Here is a 15,920-nt window from a genome sequence, read left to right on the forward strand (position 1 = left end):
TTGGATACCTCTCTCTCTCTCTTTGATGAATCAGACGTTTATTCAGTTTTCCCCAGTATCCTTTTGCCTCTCTATGGCCCTGGCACCATTTAAAGAATAATGGACAGTCACAAGTGCTCTTCAGGCTTATCCAATTCATCCTTGTCTGAGAAGGACTGCTCCTCCTCTCTCATTCTGTTGTTACATTCCTGGGGATTGCTTGGCCATGTTATTCATGTACAGCAAACTACTGGCCCCCAAGTATACTTGAACTAAAACTTTGGAAACTTACACTCTGGGTTTCTCCATGCCCAGAACCCACTCCAGAGAGGGCAACTTGCAGATTTGTATTGGAACATGGCTGAAAAGCAGCAGGATTAAAAGGTGTTTGGAGGGATACTAGTGTTTCATATTATTTTAACTCACTCCATCTCCATCTCATATCTGGTAAGTAACAGACAGGTTAATTTGAGATTATTGTCCCGAAGTTTGAGAGGGCTTTAACTCTTGAAGAAAGCTAAGGATCAACTTATTAACATTAATCAAACAGTGTGTGGAAGTAACTCTGAAATATTGGATGGAAAATATTTTTTAAAAATATGTATGATGTCTCTCGTAGCTCTTTGGCATGATTATATAAGGAGAATGCACCACCTGCTATTTATGTCATTTTTTCCATTGCAATCCATTTTCCACTTATTTTTCTGTGTAAATTTCATTGCCCTGTCATCCCCTGAGATCAAGAAATGCAATAATGTTTTCAAAACTCTCATCTTTTTGGAAAATATGTTCTTCAATGCCCAATAATACTCTTTCTGCCAGGAATTACCCAAGGGTTATGAATTAATTAACTTCTAGTTGTTTGTTCATATCTGCACAAGTGCAATTTATTAGTGAAACTGAAGAGGCCTCAATTGCATTGGCCCTGTTGATTAAGCATTGTCTGAAAACAAAATCACCAAATCATGGAAAGACAAACATGGCTTGTTAGTTATCAACAAGCTGGTCATATTGTGAGACAATTTGAGATCAGACTTATCGATTTTATGTCAAAAATCCCTGTGCTTATTCACTGAATTATTTTCTTCACACTGAAGTCACAATTCCATTAGTTCAATTTGTCAGCAGTGAGCCCAGCACACCAGCTATGGGTGTCTCATGTCGTTGCTAACTGTTGAAAAATCAAGCTCTTCAGCCAATGTTCCTCATTGACAGCATAAACACAGAAACAATCCCAAGGCTTTTGGAGCTGACAGATGCTCAACATGGCTGCCAATTCTTCCACCCAGCATTCCCTGCCAAAAGCGGTGAATTTTCATTCTTCACCTTCCATTCCAACTTGATTGGAAACTTCAGTGTTTGGTGAAGACAAGTTGAAGAAATTCTGCCATAAGAAATTAGAATTTGATGCTTTCATCTTATAATCCAAATGAGTTAGAACACTAATCTGTTCCAGCCATCATCCTGTGCCTCAAAACAAACTTAATTCATTTTGAGGTTGAGTGTTTTCAAACATCGCAAACTGATTCTGGCAAATCATTAACTCTTCAAGTTTCAAAAAAATATTTTTATGAAATCAATCTGCATTCCTAGCAAATAGCATATGGGTCACTACAAGCCAATTTTTTTTATATGTGTCCTGATTTTTAAAGAAACATTTGGAAATGCTGTGTACAAGAATTGGATTGGCACGAGTAGGGAGCCAAGCAGCTTTGGGACACTAACCATATTTTCATCAGTGATTTGCATTATGGGATTGAATCCTATGGCTCTGATTTCTCACCTTGAGCACTCTGGCCCAGCATGTAGTTTGGTTGCCTGAAATCAGTTGATACCACAAAACAATATAACTTGCAAGAGCTAATTGTGAAATTTCAGCAAGGCAGAATATGACTCAAAGAAAAATAAGTACATGAACTTCTGAATGAGAATTGGACAGAAACGAGATACATTGAAATGATCAGAAGTCACCACTGGAAGACCATTTGCATATTGCAAGTTAACTTGAGGAAATGATATATTTTCATATCTTTGCACTCTTCCTGTGCAGAAGAGTATAAAGTGGTGAAAGAATGCACAATTTGCTTAGCAATCTGACAGTCTATGAAGTAAACTATCGTTCCATGAACAACCATCATTTTATCAGCGCTTTGGGGTAATAAATCATATATAAAGGAAGGTTTTTGGGCTACTATAGCTGATGAGGTAGAGTTCCCATACACGCCAGCTACCCTGATCCCCATTTGACACCAGCCTATAAATGGGATGGTGCAGAGCCAGATTTTAACACTGCAGTGTTTGTCAGAGGCAGGACGACAATGATTAAGCCACAGGCTGGCTTTCACTTCAGAGATTGACTGCTTGTTAGACAGATGTGTGTGTTATGAACTGTGCTAATGAGCAGGTTAGAAATTGGATGATCAGACTTCTCCAGTGTTTCAGTGGGATCCTTTTATGACAGATAAAGATCTCTGCTTTAGCTTGGGAGATTATATTGCCATCTGTGTTCCTCATGACTAATGCCTTTGGCTCCAATGGAGTTTAAGATTTTGTAGAAATTTTCAGCCTGCCAACCAGAAGCAATTTCTGGAATCAAATATACCATCTAAATTCCAGTATAGTAAGCAGGACAACATAAACCCAGATATCAATAATAACTCAAACAACAAGAAATGGACACAACATGCAAAATCTTTGACAAAAGTTTACCTTTCTAAATTACTTCTGTATATTTTCTTCCTCCACCTTGCCTTTAAGCTTAGCTTGCATCTGCCACTCCCTTCACTACATCAAGCAAATCCTTGAAACTCTCTTTGTGCACAGCTTTACAAATGGAAACACAGCTCTGAAGAAGATGCTGAAGGTAAGCATTAACATAGCCATAAGCAAACCTTATTTCCTATATTGCCCCTTCATTTTCCTCACCATAGTGATTTTATAGTGCAGTACAATATTTTCGAACATTATTAATTTCTTCAATGTTTTAGCTCGTGGATTGGATTAAAATCAAATGTTATCACGAGGTAGCTTCAATAAATCTTTATCTGAATGGTATGTGGTGGAGCTTTAACTTTTGTTTTTCAGAGACCTGTTACAATGTCATGCAGGACAGCACTGATGCTGAACAATGGATAATACAGATATTAGACTGGCATGTAATCTATCTTTTATTTCCCATAGGATTTATCTCGTTTATTCTCAAAAGAAATGTACTGCCTCCCACAGCCATTTTGTTTTATTAGATACATATGTTAGTATTTTTCATAAAGAAAGTCAACCTGTTCAAAGCTATTTTTTATAAATGTCCGGCATATTTTTAATCCAAATAGGTGTCATAAAATGTAAATATATATTGCAAATAATTCAGATTTGCAGGTTTAACTGCATTTATGCTAATTCAGTAAAAACAAAGCAATAAATATTGGTGAGAGACAATATGATCTGTGATATAATGTCACTGTGGAGATGAGGGCTGGAGTTGGTAAAAAGTCATCAAACATTAACCAATTGCACAAACAGTTAAAATCCTTCATAGGTCTTCCCCTTTCAGAATGACTGGAATGCAGAATTTAGGTAAAATTTCAGGAAAATCTTTAACACCAAATATTACACTACTTTATTTGACATTTCAAAACATTTTATATTGTTAAGGCTACACAGTTAAACAGGTGAGTAAAATCTGTTGAGTCCAGGAGAGGATTTAATAGTCATTAGTAGAAGGATTTTAACTTGTGGAGGGTTTGATAAGTGCTAGGCCCAGAGGAGTCAGTACATGCAGGAGCATGAAAAAGCACAGGACCAGAAATAGACCAATCAGCCTTTTGCATTCAAGTGTCTATTGGGAATTTTTAATCATTCTACCTTCAACAGATTTTCCAGGGAATGGTTTACAGGTTTTCACATTTTGTGCTTTCCAACATCATGCTGAATAGTTAGCTCTATCTTTAAGATTATGCTAGTTTGTTCCAGCTGGACACCCCCCCACCATCACCACCTTACATAGCAAACAGTTGCTCCCTATCCTTAAATTAATAGCTTTTTCACTTATACAACTGAAATATTGGTAAGATTACAAACCCTCTCTATGTAACCAGGATTGATAAGTTAACCCTTTTAGTCCTGGCAAGTCCAAATATATCATTTATGAAATGTGCTGCCCAAAACATATTGGAGTACTCCATCTGCACCCTAACCAAAGCTTTATACAGCTGTGGCAAGCCTTAAGTTGTGGGTGATACAATGCATATGAGTGAGGTACTAAACATAATGTGTGCATATATCTTGGGGTGACATCCACAGTTGCACTGCAGTTAATTTGCTGAGTAAAGCATTTTGGCCCAAATTTTCCAACAATTATCACTGTTGGATTCCCACTCTGTTCCTACTTAATTTGTGCGAGGAGTGAACCCCTTATTTCTGACCTGAACTTCCAATCCCAGAGTATACCTGAAATCCAACTGATCCCTCTTAGTGCAGGAGTTGGTGGAATTCAAACCATGCCTCCTTTAATACGATAATTCTCGGATTCTATTAAGAGTTTGCAGATCTCAAAAACTGAGTGATTTGGATTATTGTCCACCTCTGTTCAATAGCTGAAATATTTTCAAAAGCTTTCAAAAATACAAATTAAAACATGGATCAGCTCCTTATTCCTTTTAGCCCACACTGCGATTTGATAGAATAATGGCTGATCTGATTCCTCTATACTCCTACCTATTAAGATAACTTTTCACTCCCTTGCTCATTCAAAAGCTATCTTCCTTGCCTTTTCAAAAAAAAAACAGAAAATTCTGCTTCTGCTGAGAGTTTCAAGATACAGTGGAGAAGGAAAAGAAAATTCCTCATCTCTGTCTTAAATGGGCAAGTTCTTACTTTGAAACAGTGAACACTTGTTCACAATCTGTCCACACTGGGTAATATCACTCCACATCTACCCCATCAAGACCCCTTAGGATTTTATATATGTCAATTCAGTCATTTCTTAGTCTTATACACACTAACGGACAAAAATATGGTCTGGCCAAACATCCCTCATAAGACAACTGGACCTTTCCTAATGAAGGGCTTATGCCTGAAACGTCAACTTTCCTGCTCCTCGGATGCTGTGCTTTTCCAGCCCCATGCTTTTTGACTCTGATCTCCAGCATCTACAGTCCTCACTTTCTCCCATTCCAGATATTAGTCTGGTCAACTTTCTGTGAAATGCATCTGTCGCATTTAGATTTAAATTTATTGTCACGTGTATATAAAAATACAGTGAAAAGTGTTTGGGTGTTGCAAACTGCAAGGTTTTGCAATGTTCCAGTGCTATCTTGAAACACTGAGTGCAAATGCAAGAGTTTACTGCAATAGAGTTCATCATTCCCTCTTCATCTTGTTACCCTCTGCTTATCCTCCTTTGCTGCTTGACACCTGCGGTGGTCTCTAATGGGCTCCGGGGTCTCAGTTATGGGCCCGCTTCTGCTGTCACCGACACTCCCATGCTGGAGGTGGAGCCATGGACTTAGTATCTGACCTCCTGGTCCCCTCTGATTGTCCTCCAAATGTTGCCGCCAGTCATCAGCCTCCTCCGCCAACAACATTGAAGCCTCTGTGACATCAGCACCAGAGTCAGAGCTGGCCGTGAATCTGGGGTCTGGTCCCAACCAACACATCCCCCTGTGGAAAAAAAGACCCGGGAAGACGATTGCCTTAGCTACCACCACTGCTCACTGGGAGCAGCTGCTTCTATTGCCACGGTAGGGAGGCTGAACCTGCTCTCACCCTGCTGAAGATGCCACACAAGGCTTTTAAAGATAAATTAAGAATAAAAAGAAACAAAGAAAGAAGACAGAAGCAGATGAGCCCCAGGCCAAGAACCCTAACGTAGAACTACTACATCGCCGCCATCTTGAAAATCCTTCCTTGAATAAGGAGCCTCGTGTTGTACACTGTACTCCAGATGTGGTCCTACTAATAAGCTGTGGGACACGTTATTCATTATCCAGTAGCCAGTGTTTCTTTGTGAACATGTGACATAGGAGCAGGAGTTGGATCATTTGAGCTACTCTTCCATTGAGGATTGACCGTGATCCACAACTCTAAACTGACCAGGCAGGACAAACTGCCCAAAGCTTAGATTGCTAAAATCCAATGCCTTAGCATTGGAAATGACATGAGATATCAGCATTCTTCATGAGACTTCAATATTTGTGTTCAGCATGTGGTTTCCCTAGAAAATTATATACCTAACAATAAATGTTATTTAAAGAGTAAGAAAGACTCTAAAAAAGAGGTAATTTATTGACTACATTTTGTGTTAATAACTAGCAAATTGAAATATTCATATAGAAAATGATTGACAGTGTCAGTGGTAGGTAGATGAAGAAGAGGTTGGAAAATCAAATTTGTTTTCGGGCTATATATTCATACAAGGCTGCTCAGTAGAAATGGGGGAACATTTAAATGGAAAATAGCACTAGCAGCAAACCAACCTTGGCCCTAGCTACATAGAATTGTGAAAGCCAAAAGGATATAGTGATGCTTAGATGGATGAACCAAGTTTCATATCTCACTTACACTGCTTGAAAGTTATGGAATAGTATTCTTTGTATGAGTTCTAAGTATTATTGAGAAATTATTATATAACTATACTTAATTTATTTCTGAAAAAAAACTAGATTGAATCAACACAAAGAATAATAACTGGACTTTAAACTTTTTAAACCACAAGCTGTTAAATTAGAACTCCTGAATGAAAGGTCAGAAAATGAAGAAATGAAAGTTTAGTTTAATTTTCTCATGAGATGTATTGATCAATAATTTTGTCATATTGAAGTACTGTTATTTGAGGAAAAAATGGAAAAAAAATCTGCTTCCAGAAACTACCAATTTTGTCAATTTAAATTCCAAAACTTCTTCTTTCAAAGGGCACATTCTTTTAAAGCAATTTTAAACCCATAAATTCTGTTTAACTTTATTGTTTTCTTTTATTTCCAGGGATGTGCCTTTTATTGGGGATTCACCATGTGGATGGCTTATTATATCAATCATCCTTTATATACACCACCCAGTAGGTCACGTATATTGCATGATTTAGAATCTACCTGTCAAAAAATGTTTTCTAGTTTTATATTTTAGTTTAGACTTTGCAAAACTTATTCATGAATCAATGTAGTAAACAAAGGGATTTGTTTCTTATATGTGCCCCTCATGCTTTCAATTGTACTAATTTGATAGTAACCCGTGATTACTAAATAAGGATTGCAATGATAACTTAAACAGTGACTACGCATTGAAAGTTAAAAATCACACAACACCAGCTTATAGTCCAACAGGTTTAATTGGAAGCACATTAGCTTTCGCAGCATCGCTCCTTCAGCAGGTGATAGTGGAGGTGATAGAATTTATAGCAAAAATTTATAGTGTGATGTAACTGAAATTATATATTGAAAAATTGATTGTTAAGTCTTTCATCTGTTTGAATACCATGATAGTTTCACTTCTTTCATGTGTAATTCACAAAACCTTTTTTTAAAAATTGCATTCTCAGGTTTAAAGGCAAGTAGTGGAGGTGTGGGGACGGTTTTGGTGAGGTGCTCATCCTCATTGATAATGTGTTGCAGGTCTCGAAGAACATGGCGTAGTTTTTCAGCTCCTGGGAAATACTGAACAACGAAGGGTACCCTGTCAGTTGCAGCACGTGTCTGTCTCCTGAGGGTGTCATTATGGTTCCTTGCTGTGGCACGTTGGAACTGGTGGTCGATGAGTTGGGCATCGCACCCCGTTCTTGTGAGGACATCCCTGAGTACTTCCAGGTGTCTGTCACATTCCTCCTCATCTGAGCAGATCTGGTGTACGCGTAGGGCTTGTCCATTGGGGATGCCTGTTTTAATATGTTTTAGGTGGAAGCTGGAGAAGTGTAGCATTGTGAGGTTGTCTGTGGGTTTGCGGTAGAGTGTGATGCTGAGGTGTTCATCCTTGATGGAGATGCGTGTGTCCAAGAATGAGACAGATAGTCAAGAGTAGTCCATGGTGAGTTTGATGTTGGGATGAAACTTGTTGATGTCACTGTGTAGTTTTATCAGTGACTCCTTGCCATGGGTCCAGAGGAAGAAAATGTCATCAATGTACCTGGTGTATCATGTTGGTTGGAGATCCTGCATAGAGAAGAAGTCTTGTTCAAATCTGTGCATAAAAATGTTGGCATATTGGGGTGCAAATTCGGTCCCCATGGCTGTTCCATGTGTCTGGATGAAGAATTGGTTGTCAAAGGTGAAGATGTTGTGATCAAGGATAAAGCCGATGAGTTGTAGGATGGTGTTTGGAGATTGGCAGTTGTTGGTGTTGAATACTGAGGCTGTTGCCACGATGCCATCATTGTGGGGGATGCTGGTGTAGAGTGCAGAAACGTCCATTGTGACGAGGAAAGTTCCCGGTTCGACTGGTCCATGGGTGCTGAGTTTCTGGAACCGTAATGACCTCCTCAGGAGACAGACACATGCTGCAACTGACAGGGTACCCTTCATTGTTCAGTATTTCCCAGGAGCTGAAAAACTACGCCATGTTCTTCGAGACCTGCAACACATTATCAATGAGGATGAGCACCTCACCAAGACCTTCCCCACACCTCCACTACTTGCCTTTAAACAACCGCCAAACCTCAAACAAATCATTGTTCGTAGCAAACTGCCCAGCTCTCAGGACAACTCCATACAACCCTGTCATGGTGGACGCTGCAAGACATGTCAGAGTGTGGACATAGATACCACCATTACGCATGGGGACACCTCCCACCTTGTACATGGCAGGTACTCATGTGGCTCAGCCAACGTTGTCTATCTTATACGTTGCAGGCAAGGATGCCCTGAGGCATGGTACATTGGGGAAACTGAGCAAAGGCTACAACAATGGATGAATGGGCATCTCACAACAATCAACAGACAGGAGTGTTCCCTCCCAGTTGGGGAACACTTCAGCGGTCCAGGACATTTGACCTCGGACCTTCGGGTGACCATCCTCCAAGGCAGACTTCTAGACAGGCAGCAGCGAAAAGTGGCCGAGCAGAGATGATAGCTAAGTTCAGTATCCAATTACAGATTCAAAAACACCAGCAACGGTTCTCCATCAAGATCCTCCGCTCCACACTTGCAGCAATGCGCCGGTACCTAACCTCTCTACAGTCTGCCCTGCCTCAGCTGAGGGCCACACTCTCTCAGGATTGCAAAGGACCCACTCTGTACTACATCCTCAGGAGAATTCATACTCTCAACAAACAGTATTTCAACTCCATCTCAAACATCAAAAACTGTAAGTACAACAAACTTTTATCTACCCAGCTCCATAACCAGCGCTCCTTGAACATTCCAGAAGATTCCCCTGCCCTCGGAAACACCATTAGCCATGCGGCTGATGCAGCTACCACCCCCACGCTGATTGATGATGTCACTTCCGCCCCCATCATGGCCACTCCCACAGCCACTTCCGCCCCTCACATCATCACTGATGCCACACGCTCAGTGACTTCCGCCACCCCTACTGCTGTGTCTGCCACCACTTCCGCCCCCACCAGCGCCACTCACCTGCATTCTGCTGACACGCCCCCCACAGACCCCACTGTCACTATCCCCACCCCCCAGAACCCTGAGGGGAACACTACCCCTGCTCATGACTCTACCCCCATTCCCCCCACCATCACACCCACTCCAGGTACTGGCTCCGACCCCACTCCCAGCTCTACACCCACACCAGCTCCCAGCTCCCAGCCCTGCCGAGTTTTCACCATCCCCCCAGACCTCCCCCTCACTGAGGACGAACGATCAGTCCTCAGCAAAGGACTCACCTTTGTCCCCCTCCGTCCACGCATCAATGAATTTAATACACGCCGTGACATCGAACAATTCTTCCGTCGCCTCCGCCTCCGAGCTTACTTTCACAATCAGGACTCCCGCCCACCTTCTGAGGACCCCTTCGCCCACCTCCAACACATTGCATCCACCTGGACACCCCGCGCTGGCCTATTACCTGCCCTCGACCTCTTCATTTCCAACTGCCGCCGGGACATTAACCGCCTCAACCTGTCGACCCCCCTCCCCCACTCCAACCTCTCACCCTCACAACGCGCAGCCCTCCAATCCCTCTGCTCCAATCCCAACCTCACCATCAAGCCAGCGGACAAAGGGGGCGCAGTGGTAGTCTGGCGCACTGACCTCTACATCGCTGAAGCCAAACGCCAACTCGAGGACACCTCTTCCTACTGCCCCCTTGACCATGACCCCACCCCCCATCACCAAACCATCATCTCCCAGACCATACAGAACCTCATCACCTCAGGAGATCTCCCACCCACAGCTTCCAACCTCATAGTCCGGGAACCCCGCACTGCCCGGTTCTACCTCCTTCCCAAGATCCACAAGCCTGACCACCCTGGCCGACCCATTGTCTCAGCATGCTCCTGCCCCACTGAACTCATCTCTACCTACCTCGACACTGTCCTATCCCCCCTAGTCCAGGAACTCCCCACATACGTTCGAGACACCACCCACGCCCTCCACCTCCTCCAAGACTTCCGTTTCCCCGGCCCCCAACACCTCATCTTCACCATGGATATCCAATCCCTCTACACCTCCATCCGCCATGACCAGGGCCTCCAAGCCCTCCGTTTTTTCCTCTCCAGACGTTCCCAACAGTACCCCTCCACCGACACTCTCATTCGTTTGGCCGAACTGGTCCTCACCCTTAACAATTTCTCCTTTGAATCCTCCCACTTCCTCCAGACCAAAGGGGTAGCCATGGGCACATGTATGGGCCCCAGCTATGCCTGTCTCTTTGTTGGCTACGTAGAGCAGTTGATCTTCCGTAATTACACCGGCACCACTCCCCACCTCTTCCTCCGCTACATTGATGACTGCATTGGCGCCACCTCATGCTCCCGCGAGGAGGTTGAGCAATTCATCAACTTCACCAACACATTCCACCCTGACCTTAAATTTACCTGGACCATCTCTGACACCTCCCTCCCCTTCCTGGACCTCTCCATCTCCATCAGTGACGACCGACTTGACACTGACATCTTCTACAAACCCACCGACTCCCACAGCTACCTGGATTACACCTCTTCCCACCCTACCTCTTGCAAAAATGCCATCCCGTATTCCCAATTCCTCCGCCTCCGCCGTATCTGCTCCCAGGAGGAGCGGTTCCACCATAGAACACACCAGATGGCCTCCTTCTTTAGAGACCGCAATTTCCCTTCCCACGTGGTTAAAGATGCCCTCCAACGCATCTCATCCACATCCCGCACCTCCGCCCTCAGACCCAACCCCTCCAACCGCAACAAGGACAGAACGCCCCTGGTGCTCACCTTCCACCCTACCAACCTTCGCATAAACCAAATAATCCGCCGACATTTCCGCCACCTCCAAACAGACCCCACCACCAGGGATATATTTCCCTCCCCACCCCTCTCCGCCTTCCGCAAAGACCGTTCCCTCCGTGACTACCTGGTCAGGTCCACGCCCCCCTACGACCCACCCTCCCATCCTGGCACTTTCCCCTGCCACCGCAGGAACTGTAAAACCTGCGCCCACACCTCCTCCCTCACCTCCATCCAAGGCCCCAAAGGAGCTTTCCACATCCATCAAAGTTTTACCTGCACATCCACTAATATCATCTATTGTATCCGTTGCTCCCGATGCGGTCTCCTCTACATTGGGGAGACTGGACGCCTCCTAGCAGAGCGCTTTAGGGAACATCTCCGAGACATCCGCACCAATCAACCACATCGCCCAGTGGCTCAACATTTCAACTCCCCCTCCCACTCTGCCGAGGATATGGAGGTGCTGGGCCTCCTCCACCGCCGCTCCCTCACCACCAGACGCCTGGAGGAAGAACGCCTCATCTTCCGCCTCGGAACACTTCAACCCCAGGGCATCAATGTGGATTTTAACAGTTTCCTCATTTCCCCTTCCCCCACCTCATCCTAGCTTCTAACCTCCAGAAACTCGATCCCCTGACCTGTCCGGACTTGTCCGACCTGCCCAGCTCCTTTTCCACCTATCCACTCCACCCTCTCCTCCCTGACCTATCACCTTCATCTCCTTCCCCACTGACCTATTGTACTCTATGCCACTCTCTCCCACCCCCACCCTCCTCTAGCTTATCTCTCCACGCTTCAGGCTCTCTGCCTTTATTCCTGATGAAGGGCTTTTGCCCGAAACGTCGATTTTGCCTGTCCTCGGATGCTGCCTGAATTGCTGTGCTCTTCCAGCACCACTGATCCAGAATCTGGTTTCCAGCATCTGCAGTCATTGTTTTTACCTCGTTGATTTTAACCCTACTGCGAATCCTCTTGCAAGGATGCCTGCCTTGAAGAAGTTTTCCTCCTCTCTCTACAAGAATCTCAGGGAGTCTCTCTCTCATTGCAACTCCCAGGTCATTTCCTCAGCCCTGAAGCTCTTCAACCATGTCCTGAAACAAACTCGCTATCACAGCCACATTTGCTTCCTCAGTGCCTGTCTCCGTAACCAACTCACCCCACACGGACTCCGGACCACCTTTAAACCAGCAGAGTTCGGACCCGAACAGGACAAACAGTACAGATTACAGATTCAAAAACACCAGCAACGGTTCTCCATCAAGATCCTCCGCTCCACACTTGCAGCAATGCGCCGGTACCTAACCTCTCTACAGTCTGCCCTGCCTCAGCTGAGGGCCACACTCTCTCAGAATTGCAAAGGACCCACTCTGTACTACATCCTCAGGAGAATTCATACTCTCAACAAACAGTATTTCAACTCCATCTCAAACATCAAAAACTGTAAGTACAACAAACTTTTATCTACCCAGCTCCATAACCAGCGCTCCTTGAACATTCCAGAAGATTCCCCTGCCCTCGGAAACACCATTAGCCATGCGGCTGATGCAGCTACCACCCCCACGCTGATTGATGATGTCACTTCCGCCCCCATCATGGCCACTCCCACAGCCACTTCCGCCCCTCACATCATCACTGATGCCACACGCTCAGTGACTTCCGCCACCCCTACTGCTGTGTCTGCCACCACTTCCGCCCCCACCAGCGCCACTCACCTGCATTCTGCTGACACGCCCCCCACAGACCCCACTGTCACTATCCCCACCCCCCAGAACCCTGAGGGGAACACTACCCCTGCTCATGACTCTACCCCCATTCCCCCCACCATCACACCCACTCCAGGTACTGGCTCCGACCCCACTCCCAGCTCTACACCCACACCAGCTCCCAGCTCCCAGCCCTGCCGAGTTTTCACCATCCCCCCAGACCTCCCCCTCACTGAGGACGAACGATCAGTCCTCAGCAAAGGACTCACCTTTGTCCCCCTCCGTCCACGCATCAATGAATTTAATACACGCCGTGACATCGAACAATTCTTCCGTCGCCTCCGCCTCCGAGCTTACTTTCACAATCAGGACTCCCGCCCACCTTCTGAGGACCCCTTCGCCCACCTCCAACACATTGCATCCACCTGGACACCCCGCGCTGGCCTATTACCTGCCCTCGACCTCTTCATTTCCAACTGCCGCCGGGACATTAACCGCCTCAACCTGTCGACCCCCCTCCCCCACTCCAACCTCTCACCCTCACAACGCGCAGCCCTCCAATCCCTCTGCTCCAATCCCAACCTCACCATCAAGCCAGCGGACAAAGGGGGCGCAGTGGTAGTCTGGCGCACTGACCTCTACATCGCTGAAGCCAAACGCCAACTCGAGGACACCTCTTCCTACCTCCCCCTTGACCATGACCCCACCCCCCATCACCAAACCATCATCTCCCAGACCATACAGAACCTCATCACCTCAGGAGATCTCCCACCCACAGCTTCCAACCTCATAGTCCGGGAACCCCGCACTGCCCGGTTCTACCTCCTTCCCAAGATCCACAAGCCTGACCACCCTGGCCGACCCATTGTCTCAGCATGCTCCTGCCCCACTGAACTCATCTCTACCTACCTCGACACTGTCCTATCCCCCCTAGTCCAGGAACTCCCCACATACGTTCGAGACACCACCCACGCCCTCCACCTCCTCCAAGACTTCCGTTTCCCCGGCCCCCAACACCTCATCTTCACCATGGATATCCAATCCCTCTACACCTCCATCCGCCATGACCAGGGCCTCCAAGCCCTCCGTTTTTTCCTCTCCAGACGTTCCCAACAGTACCCCTCCACCGACACTCTCATTCGTTTGGCCGAACTGGTCCTCACCCTTAACAATTTCTCCTTTGAATCCTCCCACTTCCTCCAGACCAAAGGGGTAGCCATGGGCACATGTATGGGCCCCAGCTATGCCTGTCTCTTTGTTGGCTACGTAGAGCAGTTGATCTTCCGTAATTACACCGGCACCACTCCCCACCTCTTCCTCCGCTACATTGATGACTGCATTGGCGCCACCTCATGCTCCCGCGAGGAGGTTGAGCAATTCATCAACTTCACCAACACATTCCACCCTGACCTTAAATTTACCTGGACCATCTCTGACACCTCCCTCCCCTTCCTGGACCTCTCCATCTCCATCAGTGACGACCGACTTGACACTGACATCTTCTACAAACCCACCGACTCCCACAGCTACCTGGATTACACCTCTTCCCACCCTACCTCTTGCAAAAATGCCATCCCGTATTCCCAATTCCTCCGCCTCCGCCGTATCTGCTCCCAGGAGGAGCGGTTCCACCATAGAACACACCAGATGGCCTCCTTCTTTAGAGACCGCAATTTCCCTTCCCACGTGGTTAAAGATGCCCTCCAACGCATCTCATCCACATCCCGCACCTCCGCCCTCAGACCCAACCCCTCCAACCGCAACAAGGACAGAACGCCCCTGGTGCTCACCTTCCACCCTACCAACCTTCGCATAAACCAAATAATCCGCCGACATTTCCGCCACCTCCAAACAGACCCCACCACCAGGGATATATTTCCCTCCCCACCCCTCTCCGCCTTCCGCAAAGACCGTTCCCTCCGTGACTACCTGGTCAGGTCCACGCCCCCCTACGACCCACCCTCCCATCCTGGCACTTTCCCCTGCCACCGCAGGAACTGTAAAACCTGCGCCCACACCTCCTCCCTCACCTCCATCCAAGGCCCCAAAGGAGCTTTCCACATCCATCAAAGTTTTACCTGCACATCCACTAATATCATCTATTGTATCCGTTGCTCCCGATGCGGTCTCCTCTACATTGGGGAGACTGGACGCCTCCTAGCAGAGCGCTTTAGGGAACATCTCCGAGACATCCGCACCAATCAACCACATCGCCCAGTGGCTCAACATTTCAACTCCCCCTCCCACTCTGCCGAGGATATGGAGGTGCTGGGCCTCCTCCACCGCCGCTCCCTCACCACCAGACGCCTGGAGGAAGAACGCCTCATCTTCCGCCTCGGAACACTTCAACCCCAGGGCATCAATGTGGATTTTAACAGTTTCCTCATTTCCCCTTCCCCCACCTCATCCTAGCTTCTAACCTCCAGAAACTCGATCCCCTGACCTGTCCGGACTTGTCCGACCTGCCCAGCTCCTTTTCCACCTATCCACTCCACCCTCTCCTCCCTGACCTATCACCTTCATCTCCTTCCCCACTGACCTATTGTACTCTATGCCACTCTCTCCCACCCCCACCCTCCTCTAGCTTATCTCTCCACGCTTCAGGCTCTCTGCCTTTATTCCTGATGAAGGGCTTTTGCCCGAAACGTCGATTTTGCCTGTCCTCGGATGCTGCCTGAATTGCTGTGCTCTTCCAGCACCACTGATCCAGAATCTGGTTTCCAGCATCTGCAGTCATTGTTTTTACCACATCCATAGGGAGGGGCCCAACCGGGACCTTGGGTTTGTGTCACATTTCTGGTGACCACCACTGCACTATACACACACACAGACACTCCTACACACACACACATACACACTCTCTCACACACACACACACATAC

General features: G+C 46.5%; 1 protein-coding gene across 2 annotated transcripts in view; it reads left to right on the top strand.

Moving 5' to 3' along the window:
* Window positions 1-15,920, top strand: part of LOC122563775 (trans-2,3-enoyl-CoA reductase-like) — a 143,093-nt gene that overhangs the window by 91,603 nt on the left and 35,570 nt on the right. Inside the window, exons 6-7 of one of the 2 annotated variants that reach the window (XM_043717998.2) lie at window positions 2,737-2,842; window positions 6,958-7,030. In XM_043717998.2, the coding sequence (XP_043573933.1) occupies window positions 2,737-2,842; window positions 6,958-7,030 (179 nt within the window). The remainder of the gene's footprint in view (window positions 1-2,736; window positions 2,843-6,957; window positions 7,031-15,920) is intronic. The other variant, XM_043718005.2, reaches the window with a different exon arrangement.

Source organism: Chiloscyllium plagiosum, unplaced genomic scaffold, assembly GCF_037043375.1.
Source record: "Chiloscyllium plagiosum isolate Xiang-an unplaced genomic scaffold, Cpla_swu_hap1 HiC_scaffold_2, whole genome shotgun sequence".
Classification (NCBI taxonomy): Eukaryota; Metazoa; Chordata; class Chondrichthyes; order Orectolobiformes; family Hemiscylliidae; genus Chiloscyllium; species Chiloscyllium plagiosum.